General features: G+C 39.0%; 1 protein-coding gene across 1 annotated transcript in view; it reads right to left on the bottom strand.

Moving 5' to 3' along the window:
• Positions 1 to 24,496, bottom strand: part of DNAH14 (dynein axonemal heavy chain 14) — a 1,144,348-nt gene that overhangs the window by 323,181 nt on the left and 796,671 nt on the right. Inside the window, exons 64-65 of the mRNA XM_078647362.1 lie at positions 12,981 to 13,112; positions 5,320 to 5,415 (exon numbers count right to left, since the gene is read on the bottom strand). Of these exons, the coding sequence (XP_078503488.1) occupies positions 5,320 to 5,415; positions 12,981 to 13,112 (228 nt within the window). The remainder of the gene's footprint in view (positions 1 to 5,319; positions 5,416 to 12,980; positions 13,113 to 24,496) is intronic.

Below are 24,496 nucleotides of genomic sequence, written 5' to 3'. Positions count from 1 at the left end.
TCGAGACCCCTAAAACGGCCCCCTAAATACAGTATTTAGGGGCAGCCCTGAACCAAGAAGGCAGATCTACGCAACCTAAGAAGAAAAAGGACGAAAGAAGACACCAAGCAGAGGAGACTGCAGAGAACATTTGACTTTGCCCCAGCCCTACCCGCCAATCTGCTGTTTCCAGAGATCCTGTGCCAAAAATCATCTTGTCCTGCAGCCATCGACCTCTAGCACCCCTGGGAGAATTGACTGCCTTCATCAAAGACTGGATCTCCTGTGAACAGCAGCTCTGTTCAGAAAAAACACCAAATAAAGACTCCAAGCCTGCTGAGGTAAAAGAAACCTGATGCCTACAACCACCATTGCACCCGTTGCCTACAGCCCGAGTTCGAGTGGCCCACCGGTCCCAGCGAGGTCCCCCAGCGCTTTAGAGTCCGAGTCCACCATGGGTTGACCCCTCCAGGACTCCCTGATGTCGCCTGCAGCCTCTGCACGAAGCCCCCCCCCCCAACCGTGAGTGGCCGCTAAGGTGAAATCAGACCTCAAAAGACACCCCTGCATCCAGCCACCCTGCACCCTGGAGAAAAGAACCTCAGATGCACCTACGTCCCAGGCACTCCAACTTACCTGTCCAGCTGTTGGTTCCTCCCGGAAGTCTTCCTGGACCGAGCCTGCAGCTGAAAACCAAAACCGAAAATCCCCATTGAAAACTACAGGGCACCCGACGCCAAAATAGCACCCTGCACACAGCTGCCCCATGCGCTGCTGCGGGTGCACTTTGTGTGCTAAACCAGATCCCCCTTTGCCCTGAGTCTAACACCAGGAGCTTGGCTTCCACAACCTTGTGGCATGCTTGTCAGCAGCCACCAACCGGAGGCCCCCTGACCACCAATGGATAGCACTCTGCACCCGGCCGCCCTAGTGCCGGTGAGGGTGTAACTAGAGTACATACTCGGCCCTGGGGGAGCCCTAAGTCTGCACCCAGAACCTCAACTCCCACTACCAAATACTTACCTCAAAACCAATAACACTATTTAATTCCATTGGATAATATTGACTGTTTTTCTTGGAAAGGTTTCGAAGTGTGAAGTTTGAAAACCTAAAAAAATCTTTAAAATTGTACTATTAACCAAGACCATTTTACTTACTTACCTATTTACAGGAAATGTTCCAGCGAGGTATCCTGGTATACTACTCTGAGTAAGAAAAGTAATCTAAAAAGTAACTTACCTGGTATTTCACTGGAAAGCCCATTCAAGTCTATTTATTGTATTTACAAAGTATTGCATTTCTCTGCAACCATAAGTCAAAACAAAGTGTACATACATTTACAATTCAAACTGTTTACAAACTGCATTACTACTGTAAAGTATTTATTGCTTACCTGTGCCATGGCTTGCTTCGTTCTAGAAAATAAAATAACTAAAAGAACATTGTCCTACAAAACCAATTGGTCTGAAGTTCAGTCTTTGAGTGTGTGATATCATTTGCTGATTGAGAGTGTACAAGAAATGCTTAACACTACCCTCTGATGAAGCCTTACTGCTCGACCACACTACTACAAATAGAGAGTAAGGTGCTATCTACTTTTACCTCTGCCTACCTTTGGGATTCCACTGGACTCTGTGCACACTATGCCTCACTTTGGTATAGTATATGCAGAGCCAGCTTCCTACAACAGACATCCAAGCAATGGTCCATGGCTCTAGAGCGGGTGAAGAGAGTTTCTCGTAATGCTCGTTTTAAATTCACTCAGTTCAATTATGTACATCAAACTTACTTTCACACTGCTTCGCCCCCACAAAATGTTCCCTGATGTGTCCCCGACATGTTCGAGATGTGGCCACATGAATGCCACGTTCATAGACATGGTTTGGGATTGCCCCCATTGCTGCACGTGTGGACTCAGGTGCTACCACAAGTGTGGTCCATGATTGATGTTCAGTTTCCAAAAGACCCACTCCTCTGCCTTCTGGGGATTAAACAAAGCACCAAATGTACTAAACATTACTTGAAGTTCGTCGACCTGGCTTTGATCCTCTTTAACTCCATCCGCGCTAAGCGTTTTACCGCTGTGCGCTAAAGATTTGTAAATACCGCGTTACATGACAAGCTCAGCTCGTCATGAGCGAACGACAGGCGTACCTCATGACGAGCTGAGCTCGTCATGAGCGTGGAAGGGGGGGCACCTTACTGCCATGTAATGGAAGTCCCCTCATCCTCCCACGATCACAAACTGGTTACAAGTGACTCATAAGTGGGACCTGGCAGAAGGAGATGTTCTGATACATGAGCATATGGTGCGAAGAGGGGAATGTTAGAGGGGTCCAGCGTCCCCCTGGGCAGAGGTGCATGAGGGTTACTTTCCCCTCCTTCGCCCCCGAAGGCATTCGTTATATTCCATCTCTTATGTTATGAAATGCTTATTTACTTTGCATTCCTTTGGTTCCTAATAGCTGCATTGAGCAGCGCCAGCTGGACCGTTTTAAGGAGTTATTTCTTTTCTTTGTCTTTAATGTTTTATGATTGTATTAAAAACCTGGCTATTTCTTCAGGAGACAAAATGTTTGAGCTTCTACCCTGTTCTCACTCCCTCCTCCTGGATAACCTTGAATAGTCCCCGACGCATTGCGCAATTTGCGAACACAAACTATTTCATGTCAATTTATAAAGATGTGTGTGTGTACCAGTGCTTGACTATGCACATAATTGAATCCTGCAACAAGTGAAAACACATTTTAATTGAAAATGCCAATAAATAGAATAAAAAAAAAAAAGTATATACCTGTTTTTTGTTTTGATCGCTGGTAAATTTGTTCTGTTTGGGTATATGACAATTACTGAATATTTTTGGAATAGGGATCACCTTTGAACACACAACACATATTAGTGTATTTCTGTAATAGGTTTTTGATGAATTATAACTTAGTCTTGTACTGAGTTCAGTTTGACTTGTAGTGGATGAAAACAGTGATTTAGGATCTATGAAATTAAGTAGAAAGACATAGCACATGTGAAGTTTCAACGGTATATTAAGTAGAAAGGTTACTGGTTCGAACGGCTATAGAAAGAGGCATATGTTTTTTGGGGTATTTGTTTTTTTTTAATACATTAGTTTTTATTTTTATCTATTATGAACATAAGCCAAATTGAGGTATACATTTCTGAGTTTATAAATTGTAAGGATTGGGACAGAATGATTTAGAAATATATTTACTCTAGATATATATTTTGTCTATATCAAGGAGGCACTTCGGTGCCCGGGTCAGAACGCGTGGAGATCGGGTTTGGTAGGAACAGCTGGGAGTATAAAAGCAGTGGCTAAGAGGGCGCCGCAACCACTAAGAGCTGGAGTGCACTCATCTCTTTGAAAGTTTGCCTTAGCTCCCGGCAGGTTAACATTAGGACTAATTTGTTCTGATGTCTAAATTCCCCCCATACAGAATTTGCAGTTCATCTTTTTAGTTTGTTTTCTGCTGTTAATTTACTATAAATGGAACTCTGGCCTGTTTGTGAGACTTTAAGCCCTTCATGACTTTTTTATCTCTTACTCGGAACTCCTTGATTAAATCTTAACGTTAGGATATCTTAGGTACAAAGTATGCTGTACTTATAATATCTATACTGCAGTTTCTAGATTCCATATATGGGTGAAGCCAAAAATGACTTATCTGAAAGACTCAGAAATACAGAGTAACTTCATGAGATTTGATATTGGATAAGGTGAGTTATGATTTTTTTTCGTAACCGGTAAAAGATTTTTAATGTATTGTGTCAACTGTTAACCTAACTATATGCGTAAAGTGTAAAGAACAGTGTAGAAATTTACTGGAATTGTAATCATCGGAATGTATACACTAAAATGAGGTCAAATGTAATAGGGAGGCTGTGGCTGTACCAAAGGCGTGGATAATGTATTGCACTGAGTTATAAACATAGTACTGTAAAATTAATTGACAATTCAGTGCTAGGTGAATTGTTGGAACTTATGCTAATATTTATGATTTTAGATGGATCTCATTATATTGTTATTTTTCATTTATTTATTCAGTTTCATTTACTTTACAATTTTTGCGTTCACATTAACACATATTCAGCAAACTACTGACAGTTCATAGCTGTCTCAATATTTACAGTAACATAAATGTGGGGCCTGGTGCCAGAGGTGACCAGGACTCCAACGTGCAACAACAATATCAAATTATCCAATCAAACAATATATTTCATGTTATAGTCACATATTTAATCGTTAATCATTGTATTTTTTCACCAATTGCATTACATTTGACATGTAACGTTTGTAGTATACCGACCCATCTTGCCAGGTCTTGTCTTCAAGGATGTAATCAAGTTCAAATTTCGCCATAAATACATTGGCGTAGATACATGCCCCAGGAAATCCCATGGCTGTTCCCGACAATTGGATGAAATAGTCATCAAACCATGTGAAATAACTGTTAGTTAAACAGAATTCAAGAAGTTGCATAATCATCAATTTCATCTCGACTGGCTTATCAATTCTCAGTAATGCCCACTCCATGGCTTCTAGACCTTGCTTATGCGGGATCGAAGTATATAATGACGTAACGTCAATTGTGCATAGTGTCCATTCCATGCAGTTGTCTGTTGAGATTGTTGAAAGACTTCTGAGGAAGTCGGAAGTGTCTTCCAGATATGTCGGCCATTCTCTGATGAAGGGCTGCACCGGAAGTAACTCAGTTTTCCTTTTCTCTTTTTCTTTCTTCTTCTTCACACAGACCCCTGACGAAGGGGCTAAAAGCCCCGAAATGCATTGGGTTTATGCAATTTATGATGCTATAATTTGATGATTTATGTTGCACTGGACTTTATTGATTCATGATATTCATTTGAAATGTAATGCAATTGGTGAAAAAATACAATGATTAACGATTAAATATGTGACTATAACATGAACTATATTGTTTGATTGGATAATTTGATATTGTTGTTGCACGTTGGAGTCCTGGTCACCTCTGGCACCAGGCCCCACATTTATGTTATTTTTAGTGTGCAGGCACTAATCCAACGCGCACACATACCGTACAAACAGGCTAAATTGGTTCCACGAGTGCAGTCCCCACATACATTCATTGTCAATATTTACAGTGTCAATGAGAGCATTTTTACAAAAGTATAACTAAACAAAAAAAACAAGATCCCAACAGTAGGGTCAAAATCCTCCCCCCGCACCTTCAGACCCTTTTCCCGTCCTTGACATTTGAATGATCCACAGCCCCTAAAGAATACATGTCCTGGGATCACAAAGGGAAATTCACAGAAACATTGGATTATCATTTACAGAGGTCTTACCTTTGCTAAACTGTTTTGCTTTTCTTTCAGTCTTTCTTGGGTGACTTTCAGTACTTCCTGAGCTTCTGCCACGCGGAGCTGTTTTGGTTCGACCGTCTGGGGAAAAAACACATAGAATAAAATTAATTGTACCGTAACTGCCTCACACTACAGCACTTTATATCCAGCCACAATCCCTCGCAAATTGGCCACTGTGCAGGACTCAACCACATGAATATCACTTGGTCAGTTTGTCACTTTTACCACTACACCATTTCCAACGCTCTACTAGGTGCAGTTTTTGTTTTCTTCATACTTTTTTAACCCTACATCTGACATTCTTAATTTTGCGATAGTTTGGTTTTGACCTTTCCTGTTTCATAACTAAATTGATGTGCAGCTAAGTACCACATACCTTGTCTCTGATGAACCATTGCTGCTTGAGCCAATCTATCAAGGTGTGAGTCGGATTGTTTTGACCTTGAGAGAGCTTATTTACAGCACACAGGAACACCTCTCTTACTCTTAGCCTAACACTCTGATTTTTTTAAGAGGTTCGTACTACAGAAAGAGGCAGATGTCACACGGGATGTGTTGTTAGTTCTGTCTGTATCAGAAGGTGGTCCCAAAGTCAAATTAGAGAACATCACACTATCAAACAGGATAGTAAATGAAACAAAACCAAACTTATTTTATCAGCTAGAGCTAAGAATTTAATATCTGGGCTTCTGAGAAACAGTTCCTTACACATAGATAATGCTAGGGGCAGAAACTCCTCAGAATCTTAAATGCACTATATGCAACCTGCCCATAACTTGTGAAAAAATGTTCCTTCTTTTTTAGGATTTTTTTTAAAAGTATGTCCTAATATGTCAGTGTTTGAAAAGTGAGAATACTGGGAACTTCAACACAGCCATCACCTTCTATGGGACCATCTTGTTCTTCACCAAACAGAAATGTGTTGCTAGGAGGATGCAGACCATCATACTTCACCATTGATGACACTGTGACATGGGCCCCTGCATTTACCAAAATGTTATCCACCTTTAGAGTGTAAATAGTAATTTCTTGAATGGGCACCACCATTTGGGCACCTTAGTTTCAACACTCGGGTATAGTGTATAATATCAAACAGCAGCAACTAGGACACTCTGGACATATTTTGTAAAACCTGGCAAAGTGGCATCAGTTCCTCCTCAAGGAATGAATGATAGAGGTGACTTCAGTTATGGAGAAGCCAATGAGGCAGTTGTTGTGTTGTTTCCTTCCAGACTAAATCCTCATATTCTCGCATACGAACAATCTCTTCAACAGTATAGCACGAGGATATCTATAGATAACTGGAGAATTCTTTTATTCTACCGACTACCAAGAGGTAGCAGTCATCTGATTACTAATCCTCCAACAGTGCCTAGTGTTATGACTTATTGCCAGACCTCCCTCTTTGAACAGGAGGATGGACAGACAGGCATGAATATTCTAATCCTTCTTTATAGCAGAAAGGATTTGTTACAGAAAAAAATGAGCAAAGCTCATTCTTCAATAATGACTCAATACTGTACATAAACATCAAAAGGCCCTAGAAGACGTCTGCACACGATCTCGATATCAAACGAGTACAGTAGCCCTACAAGTTAAAGATTTGACACACACTAAAAGATATATTATAATGTATAATAAAATACAAACTTCTGGAACACAATTGCTTAGTTTAACTGAACACAAAGTCATTCCTGAATGGAGAAGCAATGAAGTGTATATACTTTTTATTCAGCACATTACAAATGGGAATTTCAGCAGGGCCATATTGATAAAGTGGGGCCAGCAAATATCTGTTATTTTAATTTAAATGGTAAGCAGCTTTCATGAACCAAAAGACCTGAAATGCATATCTGGTATTAATTCAGTTAAGGACTTAGTTAACACATCTATGTATGCACTTAAAAGTACAGTAATATGGAATGCCTCAATATGGCAGCGAAACCTTTGAAATCTCATATGATGACTAGAGGGAAACAGTAACATGGGGAAAATGGAATATTGGGATGTTAAATGGTGTACCTACAGAATGTAGGAGAGTGTGCCTGCCTAATTTAATTTCCAAGCAATCTCAGACCAGTGTTACTTAGATTGTTAATGCATGGTCACAGATTCTAGCAACTCGTTCATATGTTATTTTAAAGAATCTCATTATAGAAAAGGAGATACGAAAACACTGACAGTAAATATAATGGTAAAATATCACTCAGTGTCAAAAGCTACTTGGAGACCCCATGATTACAGAGTATTGGTTTTGTAAAGAACACTCCGTTTTTGGGGTATAACTCAAAATATTTTGGTCTGATGGATCCAAGGACCTCCTGTGTATAATACACAAAGAGTGACATTTCGGTCGGTCCCCTTCAGACATTGATTTATTTGGGATATCCTCTTTCCCTTCTGTTTAAAGACATTGTTACTCCCACATGAGTATTACTCTATCATCATCAAGCTAATGGCTCTGTACTTATAATTCCTCCTGTAGAATTGCTTCCATTGCAATACATGAAGTGCATTGTTTGCCGGTGCAGTTGCAGCTGGCAAAGGCTATTTGGTGAATGTGAAAGCCATCTTGAAAGAATGCTCTTCCCACTAAAAGCACATCTTTCTGCACAATAAACATATGGTTACTCTGAAGTATGAAATGAAACTAGACTATTTATCAGGTGTTATTATTGTAGTGTGTTTACATATTTATTTAAATTATACTGCAGGTAAGAACTTTTTTTTAATGTGCTGTTCTGTGGGGGAACTTGCCTTTTCAATATTAATTTTTGTTCCATGGAATGCATCTAAATTCTGTGCCTTGGTCACAATGTGTTTTTTTTACTATTTCTTCTCAATACTTGCTCTCATCTAGCCCACGTAAAGACTGAAGGAGGCCTGGATCGTGTCAGCGTTTAAGAAAGAGCACAAATGAAACTGCAGTAGCAAACGATTGCGAATATACACCTTATTATTTCCTTCTATTTTCTCGGAAAGTTTAACGTTTTCTGAATTGTAAGTGATAGATGCTTTTAATTGGATGTTTAATTTAAAAAATATTACTTATGTTAAAAAACAATGGTTTTAGGGGTTTATTATGTTTAAGGGGAGTATAGGAGTTAAGGGTGGTAAGAAGTTTTCAGGATTCAAAAGTTGGTATTCAAGGTATTAAGGATTTTTTAGGTTTAACGAAATGGTAGTAGTAACGGTTGGTAAGGCATTTTTTAGGGTTCAGGAATAGAGTGGGGTAAAGGAAGAAGTATGTTATTTTTAGGTTTAAGGGATGGCTAGGGGTAAGGGAGTAGTAAGGGGTTTAATAAATTACATAAACAGCATGAGACAAAGCTGATGGCAGTGTGAAGGCACATGCCCTGCTCTTTACATTTAGAAAGTCTGACCAGTTCTCATTGGCCAATTGCTATTTGTGTTCTCATTAGTTTCTTGATCGTGAACTGCAACATATACCTTATATGTAGCCGGCAAGACTGGTGATGATTTTAAAGTACAGTAATGGTAAAATGCTTGAAAGTGTTTAGTGATGCTGGTCAAATTGTGGACTGAATGCTGAAACAAGCAGTCAAAACCTTCATCCGGTCTACTTTTGTGTGTGTAAGGAAGGATGGAAATGGCTGTGAAGGCTGGCTTGTGTAAGAAAGCTGGATACAACCCTGTTGCACAATGGATAACACCACAAGCAGAACAACACTGGTTTACTCACACTAAGTGCAAGTGCAAACTGTACACAGTTATCAAGCTATTATGTCTATGCAGGTATAGACAAATGTTTCTACATGTTTTATTGCACCCATACTTGACTTTACATAGGTTTGGGGTAATTTCTGAGGTGCCTAGAACTGCGTTTATGGCCAACATATCACTATCTTATGTCATAGCTTCAATAAGGAGGAAAAGTGCTTGGTGACTCAAGATGTTTCTCCAATGTAGCTCAGGAAACCTTGGTCTCTGAGATCATCAATGGGCCTACAGTTGCTTATATTTAAGTAGCAAGCAGACGCTTCTGAGTTTGATCTGTTTAGCATGGGTCCTTTTTTCTGTTTTCCGCAAATTGGAAACACTTTGTCAGTACACCTTCTCCTCTTTTCCATGCTTATAAAGGTAAATTGATGGGAGGCCGAGAGACGCCCAAGAAGTCTCCCTGCAGTCCCAGTAAGAAAAGGAGTTATAGGACAGCCTGGTACGTACTCTTACAACAATATAGGAGCCACATTCAGAGGTGAGCTTGTCTCTGCGGAGTCAACCTAAAAGTAACAACGTTCATGGCAGGGGCATGCAAAGGGAATATTGATATAACAAGCATTGGCGAAACTAATGGTCTGGCCTTTCCATTAGGAATGTAGTGTCAACATCACATGCAAATATACATGCTCAGAGATCATAAACACCACCAGCACATAGTCACAAGATAGATAGAAGCCATATATGCAAGGACCGCACATACAAGAGTGTTTGCTCCTAAAGATATGGATACGTATATGTACTGTCTGTGCAGTACATAGATGCATGATGTATGAGCAACTGAGGGCCAATCTCTGTTATGAGTGCATGCATTAATGTATGTGGTGCTGGTCGGTGTATTTTCTGTGCACACATGTATGCCTGTAGCTTGTACATTCACTATAGGAAAGCTAAATATGTTGACGTTGTCAATGCTTGTTTTTGGCGATCTGTGTTTCTCTCTTTACTATAATATGTGGAAGGTTATGTGAAGGTTAACGGTAGGTACTTCTTTGGTGATTCATTCACAACCATTCTTAAAACAGGTTTCAGTGCAAGATATTAGTTTAAAACATAGAAGGAAGTTATAATGAGGGTTAGAGCGGTCAATTATGGGTCACTTGAGAGCCCAAACAGTAGTCTTTCTGTTTGTCATTTTTTCCATATTGTTCAATCACTATAGATAGGTTAAGTTTACAATTTCTGACTAGACAAATCTTCAGCTACCAACAGAAATGCAGAACTTTGGTATTACCCAGCTGTATGATTTATACTAAAATGTGATCCCTGGAGATAATTTCATATGTTTTGAAGGCAGTATAGACAGGGTTCCAGTCGTGTTAAAGATGGTAGTACAAGCAGCACCGAAAATACTCATAGCCGAGAGATAGCTAGAGAAAAGTAAAGAGAGGCAGGAGACAAGCGAGAGAATGAAGACCAGTGAATAGGATAGTTGGTTGTTTCAAAAGTAGCAGACACGTCTTAAATAACTATGAGACATCACAGGTAGAAACAAGAAAATCAATAGGTTGTACAAGGGTAGCTACTGCGGAGCAGGATCGGTGAAACCCAGATTAAGATGGAGACAGGAGAGGTTGCGGATGCTAGTAAATTGAAAGCTGATTATCGATTACAGGTTCCAAAAGTCTAGAAGACACAGAGGCGGAAAGAGGTGAAGATTAGATGGAGCAGAATGGTTAAGGGAAACGTTTAAAGAGACAACAGAAGTGTGTTTGAAAGAACCAGGAAAAATACCAAGAGACGGAACATGAGAATTGAAGTGGAGAGTGGGAAGGAGGAGAGGGGAAATGAAAGGAATGAGTGACGTTGTTAGGAAAACATTCTCTTCAGGCTCTGACCCTACACACAAGCACAAATCACTTCAGCCTCCTAAGCAAGGAACTGTTCCAAGGACACATTGTTTCAGCAAATTCTTGGACCCTTTCTGTCCCATTTCTTTGCTTGTTTAGCACATGCACAATGGACCCAATTTAACAATGGTTTCTTGATATCCAGAAGTGGGAGAAGTTACCAGAGTTATAGTTCTGAATGCAGGATCCACTTTTGGATGCGGAGCTTACATTAAGCCAAACATCTTGACTCTCTACTGTAAGACTTACATGTAATAAACAGATGAAGTGGTCGGCCTCAGTAGCTGCTGCTTTTTGATGTTCTGCAGCATAATGACACATTAAGCCTGGTGAGTTTGTTGCCTGGGCTACTGTGATGCCTGGCACTACATTTTATACAAACTGTTTTGTTAATGTTTTTGTTTTAAGTCTATAGCAAACCTTCTCCTGGCTATATAAAATACAATCTGAATACATTCACTGATCACAAAAGGGGTGTCCAAGATTGATACAGCCGGAATATATTTAGTATAACCACTGGCTATGTAAATTATGAACATTTAGATTCATTGTATGCAATTTTATCTTATGAGGATAGCCTGACAAATTGGAGGTATATTTTCTGGTGCTTAATAAACACTGGTGGGCAATCAGAACATTTTATTTTTCTATGGATTCAAGTGATTACAGATGTATTCTTGCTTTATAATCCTTGGATTGGTGATTTCAAAATGAGGCATTTCGTCAAGTGTCTCTCTCAAACAGTTGCTAATGTTGCTCTCTTTGGAAATCTGAAGTGTGATTCCCAGAAGAAAATCAAAACAAACTACCTACCAGATAACTCTCAAGAAGAAATACTTTAAATTCAAAGGACAATTATAAAATGCTCTTGTTCACATATGAAACATGAACCTTAACATGTAGACATTCCACAATACTCACCCTTTCACACCTATTCATCAAAGAGTGTCATTTGAGTTTATTGCAAATATTTAAACTGATATATAAACTATATAAACTATACCACACCACATGTAACCTCAGAATTCATGTGTTTGTGATCTGCATTTATTAACAAAATATGGAATTATTGAAAGGCAAGCTTGACTGGTGATGACATAAGGCGTAAACACAATTTTTTATATCATAAAGCAGGAGACCCAAGACTGAAGAAGCCAGGATCGAGAGTTAACATAATACACTTGTTCTTATGTACTTTCTTCTACATGTGAACAAAAATTGAATTTTAAGATTTTAAAACTGTGATTTTAATTTGATTTTCATATCATTGACAAAATCAGAAAATAAATGAAAATGTGTCAGACTAGCATCTTTCCAGTCCTGCTTTTTTCATCTAATTTGTAGGCAACCCATGTCAAAGAAAGTCAGTGTTGTCCCCCACTGCCTATACATCAAAATATGTAACACAACAATCAAATGACAAATTGTAAGACCTGCAGGTCAATGGAGCTTGCCAAGTCCCTGTTCTGACAAAATATGCATACAAACAAGAAGGGCAATTTGGAAGTAAACACTGAGGATTCAATGAAATAGTACATGAACTATTTTGACTGCCAATGTTTTCGAGTCTAATCAGGTGGAGTAAATATTCTTTGTACTAAAAAAGCTGAAAAAGTACATTTTAATACGGTTTGTCCTAATTCACTTTACTCATTCACAACAGCATCCTTGATCTTAGCTATCAGTACAGATACTATGATGGAAGCCAGAGTGTGTTGCACCAGTCTGAGGGATCTTTTGAGTTGACCCCTCATCATGGAACCACTGGTAAAGAAAACTGAGTTCATTTCTGGCACCCTGGGTGATATATCCAAATTATGTTTTGTTGGTCAAAACATACAATGTTACATACAATAATGTTCTTTGATGGCCTGTTAGCTGTTGATCACATGAGACCCCGCAGCAATTACACATCCCTTGGGAACCTATGATGGCACCTACATCACATGTGCACATGTACAATGGTAAGGTTCTGACACTCATTAACAAGTAAGAATGAAAATTATCTATAAAGATAGAACCCAACTACATTACATTTGTAGACAAACCTACCTTTTGCACCTCGTGGTAATGCTCGATTGCCAAAACCCATTGACACAGCGAGCGGCAGGCGGTGGACACCATACCCACTTTATATGGATTAAAATCAGGGGTTTTTGAAAATCTTTTCAATTGCTGAAACACCTAAAATGGAGAGAGGCAGTTCATTTTCCAATATACAAACATCTGTGGTCTTAAACATTATAGTTAAACAGGACAAATGTAAGATGTCAACCAAAGTCATGGATCAGGAGTCAAATTATTGTGGTCAGCAATTAAACATGTATGATTGCTCTGTAATTCCTGATGGGGTAGGGGTTTTCGGGCCCCACTGGCAAGCACCGAATCTGCTGGAACACTACAGTCCAGGGCATAAAGCAAAAACATGCACAAATGGGTGTGGAAATATAGATATCCCCATGCTATTCCCCCAAAACATGTACTGTGGAATAATTCAGCCACCTGAAGTTACTAATGCCCGTGGTATATATAATTCTGTGGCAGAGGTTGTGGAGTAAATACAGAGTCGTTTTCCAGCTCATCCACCACAGATCCCTTAATGGCAGACAAGAAGAGCAAAAGGCCTTATTTAGAGTTGGGTGGGTGGGATACTTAATCAAAATTGGGCAGATATCCTGTCTGCCATATTACAAGTGTCATAGGCTGAAATGCACTTATGATAAGTGTTAGAAAGTCATCCTTTTGCCATGTTCACCCCTATTGGTTGCTGAATGATACTGGTGGTAACTGACTCTGACTGGACCCTGGGCTCCGCTACAATGGCCCAGGGCCAGTGTTATGCTTAATAAAATACTTTTAATAGGGTACACTTCAATTGGTAATGACAGACCCTATAAGTCCCTAGTAGATAAAAGGGCTAGGGGGTGCACTCTACCTATAATTCCCTAGTATATAATGGGGTATGGAAGTTTAAAGGCCCTGCAGGTTTCCTGCACTTGCATATGTGCGCTGCTGTCTGCCTGCTGTCCTTTTATAGACAGCCCTGCCTTGCAGCTTGTTTTTAAAAGTAAATTCAATTGGTATTGACTAACCCTATAAGTCCCTAGTATATAATAGGGCTAGAGGGTTCAAACTACATATAAGTCCCTATTATATAATAGGGCATGGACGTTTAGAGAACCAGCACATTTCCTGCACTTGCATGTGTGCACTGTTGAGTGGCTGCTGTCATTTTAAAGGCAGCCTGGCTTTGCAGACTGTCTGTAAAAGTAAATTGTATGCAAATTCGACTTTGGTGATATGGGCACTTTAAAAGTGTAATGCACCTTATTGTTACATATTAGGCACCCCCAAGGTCTCCCCTAGGTGGCTGAGGGGTGTAGGGGCATGCAACTATAAACAGGGACCTTATAAAGGATATTTTATATGCCCCGGTGAGGGTAAACTACCCATTACATTTTTTCCCTATTGTAAATACTTAGGTCCATAGGCTAATGTTGAAATATTTTATTTAGGTATAACTATTGCTAGGAAAGGAATTACATATCATTCAAAGACTTAAAAGATTGGTATAGATAAATTCAACAACTTGCCACTGTTGAATTTGTTTTAAGAAGTACAGAAGGGAAGTTATGGAACGTTCTCTTCTGTAAGCCAAAATCCAGTCGTCTACCTGTCTCTGCTGATTGGTCAGTCTTAATAGGCTTAGCTAGGTTGCTGTGATTAGGTGATAAGTGGCAGAGGTCGGAGCAGAGGTTATCTATGGAGAGAGATCTGAAACTGAGGAGGTTTGGTCATAAAGAGGGGGCTGGATAAATCAAATTGAGCTCAAAGAGAGAGTAGATCAGTAAGGAATGCCAGGCATACCTACACCCACATCTTGTACCTCCAGCCAGATGGCAGGCTTAGGACAGGAATTTGCAGATGACAGGGGGAGGAGAGCTAATTGAAATGAGCCATTGTGTGGGTTGGTTTAGCCAGCTCTTACTCCTCTAGGGAGAAATCAGCCATGTTGGATTTTTGGAAGTGCAGTGCTTTGTAGGACAAGAAGATGCCATACATTGGTGGAACTTGTCATGCTTTTGGGTGGCAACAAGCATCTCATTGGACAGAGGTGCCCCCTGCTTGTCACCCCAGAATACTGAATAAATATGTGAGAGCTGCATAGTCTTTCAGATCTGCTGCCTGAAACTACAAGGAAAAGAAGAACTGCCCTGCTGGAATCTGGTTTTGCCTTCAAAGGCCTGCACTCTGACTGACTACACCTGCTGCACAATCTGGTACTACAGCCCTGGGGACTGTATACCTTGCTTCACGGAGGATTAAGGAGTGGACTTCCTGCAAGCTACACGTTAACAGAGTCCACCTGTATCATCTCCACCAAGAGCCCCATCCAGGAGTGCATCCAGTGGACATTTAAGGATTTGGCAAGGTGCATTGTAGGAATTGTAGATCAGACATCCCAGAGACCATCTAGAAGATTACAGACTTTTGGATTGGTGATTTGGACACTTGGAATCTACATGGATACCTTCAGGAAGCACCTCCTGAAGTTTGGAGAACCTTTTGTGAAAAAGCTCCAGGAGGTGACCGACCCAACATCAGTAGTCAAGCCGACTACCTTCAACCGTGACCCGGTCAGTATTTCATTTTTGTCTAGATCAGAGCTCCAGACTTCCAGGATTTGACAGAGGTCTCTCAGAAAGTCAAGCCGGCGAACCTTCACTGAATCCAGCTTGCGGTGGAGGGTCGAGTGACATTGGAAGAAAAAGCTCCACAAAAGTTTCTAAGTGCTTAGTGCATCCCACCAGGGCTCCATCTTGATCGGCCTCAAACTTTGACTTTGTCCCAGTCAAGCGTGACCAGATGTCTCAGAGTGGCGCAATATGTTTTTAAGCATTACAAAGTGGTTAATCCCTAAAAATTCTCCTGTTCCCTACACTGGATTTTTGTCATTTTGGTGTCATTTCAAAGATAAAAATATGTGCTATTTTATAAATTGTTGTGGGATTTTTACTGTGTGTTGTCTTACTTATTTGATGTATTGGTGTTTTTAAATACTTTACATACCTAAATTAGTCCTGACTGCTCGTTGTCAGCTACCAAGGGTTGAGCAAAGGGCTAATTTACTGAGAACTTTACTGGACCCTATAACAAGTTGGTGACCTTATTACTACTGGTAGGTGTATACTTACCCCTACCAATAACACACTTTCCAACAATAAGGCCAATGGGACATCTGTCATGTTGTGAAGCAGTATCTCTTCCGCCAAATTTAAATGTGGGCCAAAGTCATCAGTCCTACTTCCCTACAAAGCAATGTCATACTGGCTACATTTTCTGCAGCACAATTTCTATTTTTTTTATTCAAAGTGCAACTAAACCCTGAATCTAGGAGCATTTTTAGAAGAGTATTCAGAAGAGGTGGGTCTTAAAGAATTGAAGTGAAGAGTCAACATTCACTGGACTACCAGATTTAAAATCTATAATTGATGCATGTACATTTTAAACACATTTTCGACTTTTAGGATTTCACTAAGACTTCCAGGCGCATACCTGGAAATCTACAACTGTCACTGGATTACAGGGTAAGCTACATTTATACAAATGGAAAGGTGTAGGGGCTGTATCATGATCCGATTTTCAGTGCTGCATTGGACCAGGAGGGGTGGTGTATTTATTTTTTGCGTCTTCAGAGCAGACATTAACTTGAAAAATATCCGTATTAGTAAATAGGCTGCAGACAGCAGATCTTGGAAACCTCTGGTGCATGATGGGACAGTTGAGCAAGGGTGAAACCCTTAACCACTTGGCTGCTAAGGGTGCTCGATGAGCTCCATTGACTTTCCATTGAAATCAATGGAAAGTCCATGACGAGTTACCCTTGTCATTAGCGCTGAAGGGGTTAAAGGCACAGTTTCAGTTTTTTATTCTCTAGAAGTGCAGCCTATGTACTAGTATTCCCCTGCATTCCTTTTGGTTTCCATTTTGTGAAGGTTTGTGACAGTAACGGTTTATATTTACTGAACGTTTTCTTATAATAAACATAAATAACATTTTGCAATTTCTAGATCCATCGTAGGCTGCAAAGCATATTAAGCTTATGTGCAAAAATTAGAAATTGTGATTTTTACCGAATAGCAATTAGTAAATCACTATTCCTAATGTAAGAAAATTTGCATATTTTAAACAGCGTATCCTAGTGGGTCGAAAATTGACATACCTCATGAATATTAATGAGGTAGGTTGCAGTTTGCGACACATTAGGAAAGATAACCATCCCAGGATGGTGGCCTACCAGGTCTGTAATTGCTTTTTAATAAAGCAATCTTTTATTTTTTTTTAAATGCAGCCCACGTTTTTTAAAGGAAAACGAGATGCACTTAAAAAATAGAAAATAAAACAATTTTTTAAGAGTAGGCAGTGATCTGTGGGACCACTGCCTGCTCTTTAAAAATACTTTTGTTTACGCTCTCAAAGAGGAAGTCGTCTCTTGGGGACCCCTTCCCATTTGTGATTGGTTACCACTACCTTTTAGTAGTTGCTAAATAATTAATGTTTTGCAACCATAATTCGGTTGCAAACATTAATACATACAACGGCGATTCAGAAGTTGGAAGGGATGCCCTAAAAACGCTCATTCCAAATATTGAATCTCTAACCCAAATTGCGATTTGGTAACAAGTTCGCAATTTGGCATTTGTGCATTATAAAATGCTTTTTTTTAGTTGCAAATGGGTTAATTCTTTTAATTAACCAGTCTGCAACCATATAGCTCATTGTTATATATATATATATATATATATATATATACATATATATATATATATATATATAAATCGATAAATCGATACAAAGGACTACAGAGTTGAATGGAGAGATTGAATATTATTTCCTCTACTGCGCAGTATTAAATTTTGTATTAATAATGAATTTATTGCTGCAGTTGTAAAAATGTGTGAGGAGTAATCTTATGGAAAACCGTTAGAAGAAAAGAATAATTATTTTATACTATAATGATAAGAATTTTATATGATTTTACCATATTTATTCATCTTAAATTTATTCAAATGTGGCATTTGTACCGAACATGTAAATTTGCACAAGTATTGAATAGTAGTATTTTTTCTATGTTGTACGGATGACACTCTGTATTCCCCATGCACTGTCACTTTAAATATTGATCTCTGCCTAACGCAATTTGCCATGTGATCAAGCTTCGTTGGAAGTGAAACGCGTAATGGCGGCTGGCTGGCTGGCTGGAAAAATAAAACCACCTTGAATTAGCACAGAATTCGGGTCTGCTTTTGTCATTTGTGCGAAGAACTTCGGCGGCTGCCTGGTTTGAGTGACGAGTTACGTTTATATATATATATATATATATATGAAAAAGCAATGCGCTCCAGCGCTTTCAGAAGGGCTACCCACGGCATCCGACCATCCGGCCTTCACATGGCTCCCGAACAACTCCACAGCCTCCCTCCAACTGATAAAAGAGTCCGACGCGTTTCGGGGCCAGAGCGCCCCTTCCTCATGGACGAGCATAGAAACACACCCAGCTCACCTTTGTGATTCAAATGCGTTTTATTTGAAACGGGTCCGCCCTCAGTGGGCGTAGTTCAACAAGGTTAGGTCGCCAGGAATTCTGGTAGCTTACTTACTTACTTTTTATTTTTGAATATGTGTTTCAAGGGTTACATTTCAGTGAAAAGAGGTCTGTCACTCTGTCACAAGGATGGTGACCATGTCATGAGTGATGTAATATGTGACGTCATCAGCAGTGCATTGCACGCGCAAGTTATAGTGAGTCCAACTAACTATAACGTTGGAATTTCATTGGTTTTATGCGAGTAAAACTTCCAGCTAACTATAACTGATGTGAAACCTATGGTTTTTTAAAATGAATGTAATTGTTTTTTTAATGCTAATTCCTAACTATAACTGGTGTGAAACCTATGGTTTTTTCAGTGAATTTCAATGTTTTTTTAATAGCAAATCTTTATAGTTATAAAAAAGAATAAATTTTAATGCGAAATTTATATTGTATAATTATGTCAATTTTTTAATTTTTTTTATTTTTAACCCGGGGCGCTCCCGGGGCGCTTACCGGTGAACGCACAGGTAAGCGCAATATTGCGGCGCGCCCTGGGGCGCGTACCGGGGAGCGTCCCGTTAGCGCTATTGCCGCGATCGAAAAAACCACATCGTGATGCGACGCGTAAGCGTGACGTATCGCGTAGCCACGTGATGCGTCTTATGGCGCGTCGCGTAAGCGCGACGTATCGCGTTGCCGCGCGATGTGTCTTATGACGCACTGCGTAAACGCACCCGGAAGCGCTCCGCGGCACGGCCCGGTGCGCATAGCGTAAGCGCGCCGGAGCGCGTAACGTAAGCGCATCGGGTCATGTGTCGGGTCATGTGACCTGAAAATAACACTTTTCATTGGTTCTCATCATTTTTTTTCTCCAAATGATGAAAACCCCCTCCTTTTTTCCTCATTCTAACTTTCTTCATTGAGAGAGCAAGAGCTATTTTTGATCACTGCAATGGCATCACTTGTAGCTGCAGCTGGTGCACCCCCACCACCACCACCAAGAAAAGAAGGTCCACCACCACAGTTCCTTGGAGGAGAAGATGAAGAAGAGGAAGAAGAGGAGGAGGAGGAACAATCAAGGCGCTTCCTGCATGAAGAACCAAGGCAAAGGCACGTTAAAGTGCACTATATTTGGCAATTCTTTTCAATCCCTGAAGACAAAAAAAAGGTGAACGCCCCCAAAGTCACCTGTCTAATTTGTGGCTCAGTCCTCTCCAGGGGCAATCCCCTAAAGAAATATTCATTTGGTAATTTTACCATGATCCGCCACATGGAGAGGTTTCATCCCAATAACTTAGCCCACGCCGAAGTACAGGAACTTCAGAACAACCCACCCCCTGTGGCCAGCACCTCCTCTACTGAAGACTCACTTTCTGGTCCTGAAGCACGCCGAATGGTGCCAAATATACAACAAAAATTTGGAACCATAAAAATTGTTTGCATTTTCTGTGGCAAAACGTTATGTTATGGTGAACTTAGTGTCACCTTAATAAATAATGCTGTGGACAACCACCAATGCAACAAGAAAAGGAAGCACTAATTATTTTCTTTTTTTTGCTCCTGTTGAGCCATTTCCACTTTCCTGTTTTTTGTTTGTTCCCTTAAAAAACACAAAAAAAATATAACATTGTTCAAAAATACAAAAAAAAAACAAATGTTCAGTAAAATAATAAAAAAAATATAAAACAACAAAAAGAATTTAAAAAAAGTTCTTTTCAGAACTACCTGACATTTATAAAATTAAACCTATATTTTTAAAGGATTTTTTGTCCTTAGGGTACGCGTACCGGGGCGCGCCCCCCAAAAAAAGAAAAAAAAAATTAATGAAGCAGTTAGCATGAGGGAAGGACACAAACAGAGTTATGTTAAGAGGAAAAGAGCTACAAGATGACCACAGAGGGATTGTTTATTACATAGTAAAAAATAGAGACGGTGTAATTGGATGAAAGTGAGAAAAGTAAAATGACTAAAGGAAATGAAAGAAAGGAAGAGAGAGGAAGAACACTAAAGTAGAGATAGTGTGAGACTGTGATTGGCTGTTAAAAGAAAAAGAAAGGACAGTAAAAAATGGAGAAAGAAGGGTAGTGGCTGAACCACGATAAATGAAGAATGATGAGGGAAAGTGAGAAAAGACCAGGTAGTAAAGAGGGGTGAAAGAGGGAGAAAAATTTAATTAGGATAACACATGGGGAGTGACAAAGAGAGAGGACAAAGAGAATAAAGGAAACAGTACCTGAATGGGCTTGAGTAAAACAGCAAAAAAAGATAAGTAATCCAGTGTGTGTGACTTATAGGGAGTCAGTGGGTGTAGGTCGCGGTGTGGGTGTGTAAGGTGTGTCTGTGGGTGTGGCTGTGTGGGGTGTTTTGGTGTGGGTGGAGGTGAGGGTGTGTGAAATATGTGTGAGGAGTGTATGAGTGTGGGGTGTATATGTGTGCATGGAATGTGTGTGTGTGTTTGAGGAGTGTGTGTGGGAGGATTTTCTATGTGTATGAGGTGTGTGTGTGGTGTGTGTGGGGTGTATGTTACAGATGTGTGTATGTGTTGGAAGGGGGATGAGGTGTATGTGTAGGAGTAAGGTAAATAATTAAGAAAAAGAGAATGAGTGAAGAAGCAAAGGAAGGGAACAGAGGGTAAGTGAAGTAAAGAAAAGGGATTGAAAGAAGTTGAATATGAGATGGGAAATCGGAAAAGGGGAGTAAACATGTAGAATAAGAATAAGTGAGGGAAGCAGAGTAAAGACACAGGAGTGTGGTAGATTGAGAAAATGTTAGTGAGCTTAAAGCAAAGGGTGATGACAAACTACATTTTTTTAGTCATACTTACCATATAATAAATATAACTTTAATTAATTTTTTTAACTACACTTTGTATCTGTGAAAGAAAGAAGAAAAAATAAGTTATAATTAGTAAAATATGTATTTTAAATTAAAAGATACAAATGAAGAGGTTAAAAATCATAACGCTCTATTTAGAAATAAAGTTAGAGTGAAGAACACAGAAAGGGAAATAAACTAAGGTGGAAGGACAAAAAGAGAGAAAAAGAAATAGAAGAAGAGGAAATTACAAAGAATAAGGCATATAGATTCACTGACAAAAAGAGAGAGAAGAACAGAGAAATGAACTGAAGGTAAGAAAGATACTAAAACAATGTGAGTTAGCAAAACTAAATCAGGAAACAAAAGTAAGTAAAAAGATAATGACTGAGACAGAAAACAGTCTAATTAAGAAAGCATTTAGAAGAATGAGGAATAGAAGATAACTGAGAGTAAGTGAAGAACAGTCATAGAGTGAAAGGATGAAGGGAGACAGGATAATATACAACGATTGAGGGAAATGGACTGAGGAAGTTATAAGGTAGACACACTAAGAGAACAACTGAGTGAGGTGGAGTACAATGAGGGAGAAAAGAAAATGAGTAAGTGAGCAAAAAGAAGGAAAGAGAGGAGAAGACGACTAAAACAGTGGTACTGAGAGAAAATAATTTGGTGATGAAAGTAAAGAGAAGGACATTGAAAGAAAAGGAAATGAGGGATAGTAATGGAACCAGAGTAAAAGAAATGGGATGAAGAACGATGAGAGAGGAGCAGTGAAGTTGTTGTAAAAGAAGTGATAGAAGGTAGATAAACACAAGTGAAAATAACACAAGTAGAGTGAGGCACTGAGGACATAGAAGTAGTGAACGAAAAATAGAGAGAAGAGGTCAAAAGTAAGGAGCAAACAAAGATAAGTTAGGGAGAGTGGGTGATTTATAGTGATAGAGTGCAATAATACTGCTGAGTGAGTAAACAGGAATTACTAAAAGAGCAAAGGAGGAAAATACGGAAAAGAGAAGTAAAGCAGAGAGACTGAAAGCTGAAAAGTTATGCAAGGGAGAGACGGGATACACACAGTTGAAATGAGAATGAGGGGTTGTCAAAGAAGTGGAGTAAGGGAACGGGGGTTACAGAGAGTGAGAGAAAGACATTATAAATGAGTAAAAAGAGCTGAAAGAGGATGGAAAAAGGAAAGTAAGTGTCACAGAATGGGAATACAATTTAATTTACACAATCCAAAGTATAAAATAACTTGTACAACATGTTACATAGTTTATTTTTGCTGTTCTCAGAATATATTGAATTTCACTTAAAACAGTGAGTTCAAATTACTCATCATATGACAGCGGGGAAAAAACCCCACAATCTAAAAGATTGTGTTTTTAAAAAAAACTTAAATACTGACAAATGACAAATGTACGCTAAAGTTAGATTGACTTACTTTTCCTTGAGGCCAAATACTGTATCATGGTGGTCCTTTTCTCGTTGGAAAGTACTTTGCTGTTCACTTAAAAATCCATTTCATCGAAAAGCTCCAAGAACATCTGAAATATTTTCAATATTTTCATACACTCCTTTTTTTCAGTCATGACTCTTTACTCATTCCTGCACCTTTCCATTTGGCCAAATAGTGTCAGATGTATGAATATATGTTCAAATTAATTCTAAGGCACTCTGAAATGACCTTTTTCCCGACGTTCTGAAAGAAAGGCTCTACAACATTTTCACAATATTTAAGTATTTGTAAAACCATCTCTGACTCACTCATGTTCATCATTTTGTATAATACTAACATCACTTACTATGAGATCCACTAACAGTACCTATATGACAAGTCAATTTTTTATATTGCCTGGATCACTTTTACTCAGAATATATTTTTAAACAGCAAAATAACCTTTATTAACTGCTCCCGTCTTCATTAGCCAATTACTTTTACCTAAATTTTGGCTGTAAAAACACTAGGTATGAATTTATAAAGCCAAAAGGCAAACGTAGTTTGAAAGTCAAATGAGTGTCGTTACATTGGGTCCAACCTTTAGAAGTTTTTAAATAGCATGTGTAATGCCCTGATGTTGTAGAAGGACCATCATGAAAAATAATAGCTACAGTTGCAAAGGTTCTTCCTGATATCGATAACTGAGAAGCCACAACATTTTTAATAGAAGTTGTCAATTTAGTTCCATCAGGTCTACATCGTTGGAACATTAAAATGACATAGTGACCATAATTTTGTCGAAATAATGTGGACAGCATTGTAGACTTACATTGGGTACACACCATATTGTGATCCGCTGCTTTAACTAGATTATTAAAAGGCACTGATTTGCAGTCTGGTAAAGTCAAATATATAAATCTTTCAGAGTCTATTCTAGTACTACTTGATGAAGCACAGTTATCACAGTCATGTTGCCATTGATAAGAAAGGTTAAAAAGATTTTTTATATCTACTCCTTCATCTTCCAATACATCAAACATATACATTAAACATTCCTGACAATCCTGCTGAATTATCTGTGAAAATTGATTTTGACCTGAACATATGTCTACAAGATTCCTAATTTCTGAAACACTTTCTATTTTTCCTCTATCACTACTACATTTCTCTAACATAGAATTCAATAAACAGCACAATGTTTGTTCCCGATTTTCGACAATCTGTTTTTGTAAATTTTGAAGAAAAAAACAACATTAACTACTACATTAGCATAGCAGTTGACACCAGAACTGTTTTCAAACTGAAATCCAACAACATCCTCAACAGAATCCTTTTTCCTTCTGCTTACAATTACAGTTTCATCTACTTTTTGTCTTTTTGCTACTACCTCACTGCAATTACTCTCATTTCTTCTTTTTCGGCCTACCACACGTTTTTCAATCAGAGGATATTGAGGCAAATGTGGAACATACTCTCTTTTTAACCTATTGTATTCTTTAACACAATCTAGATCAGCACAAATCTTTGTTTCATCACACTCAATCAAGTACAATCCTGATAAAGTTCTGACTCGTGATAATGCCACATATGCCATACCCTCTTTAAACACAGAACTTCCAATGTTCACCAAAGCACTATCTACACTTAAACCTTGAGATTTATGAATTGTCACTGCATATGCCAAACCAATAGCAAACTGTTTTCGGCGAACATATAAGTCTT

Source organism: Lissotriton helveticus, chromosome 6 (assembly GCF_964261635.1).
Source record: "Lissotriton helveticus chromosome 6, aLisHel1.1, whole genome shotgun sequence".
Taxonomy (NCBI): domain Eukaryota; kingdom Metazoa; phylum Chordata; class Amphibia; order Caudata; family Salamandridae; genus Lissotriton; species Lissotriton helveticus.
This window is presented reverse-complemented; position numbering and strand designations above follow the sequence as displayed.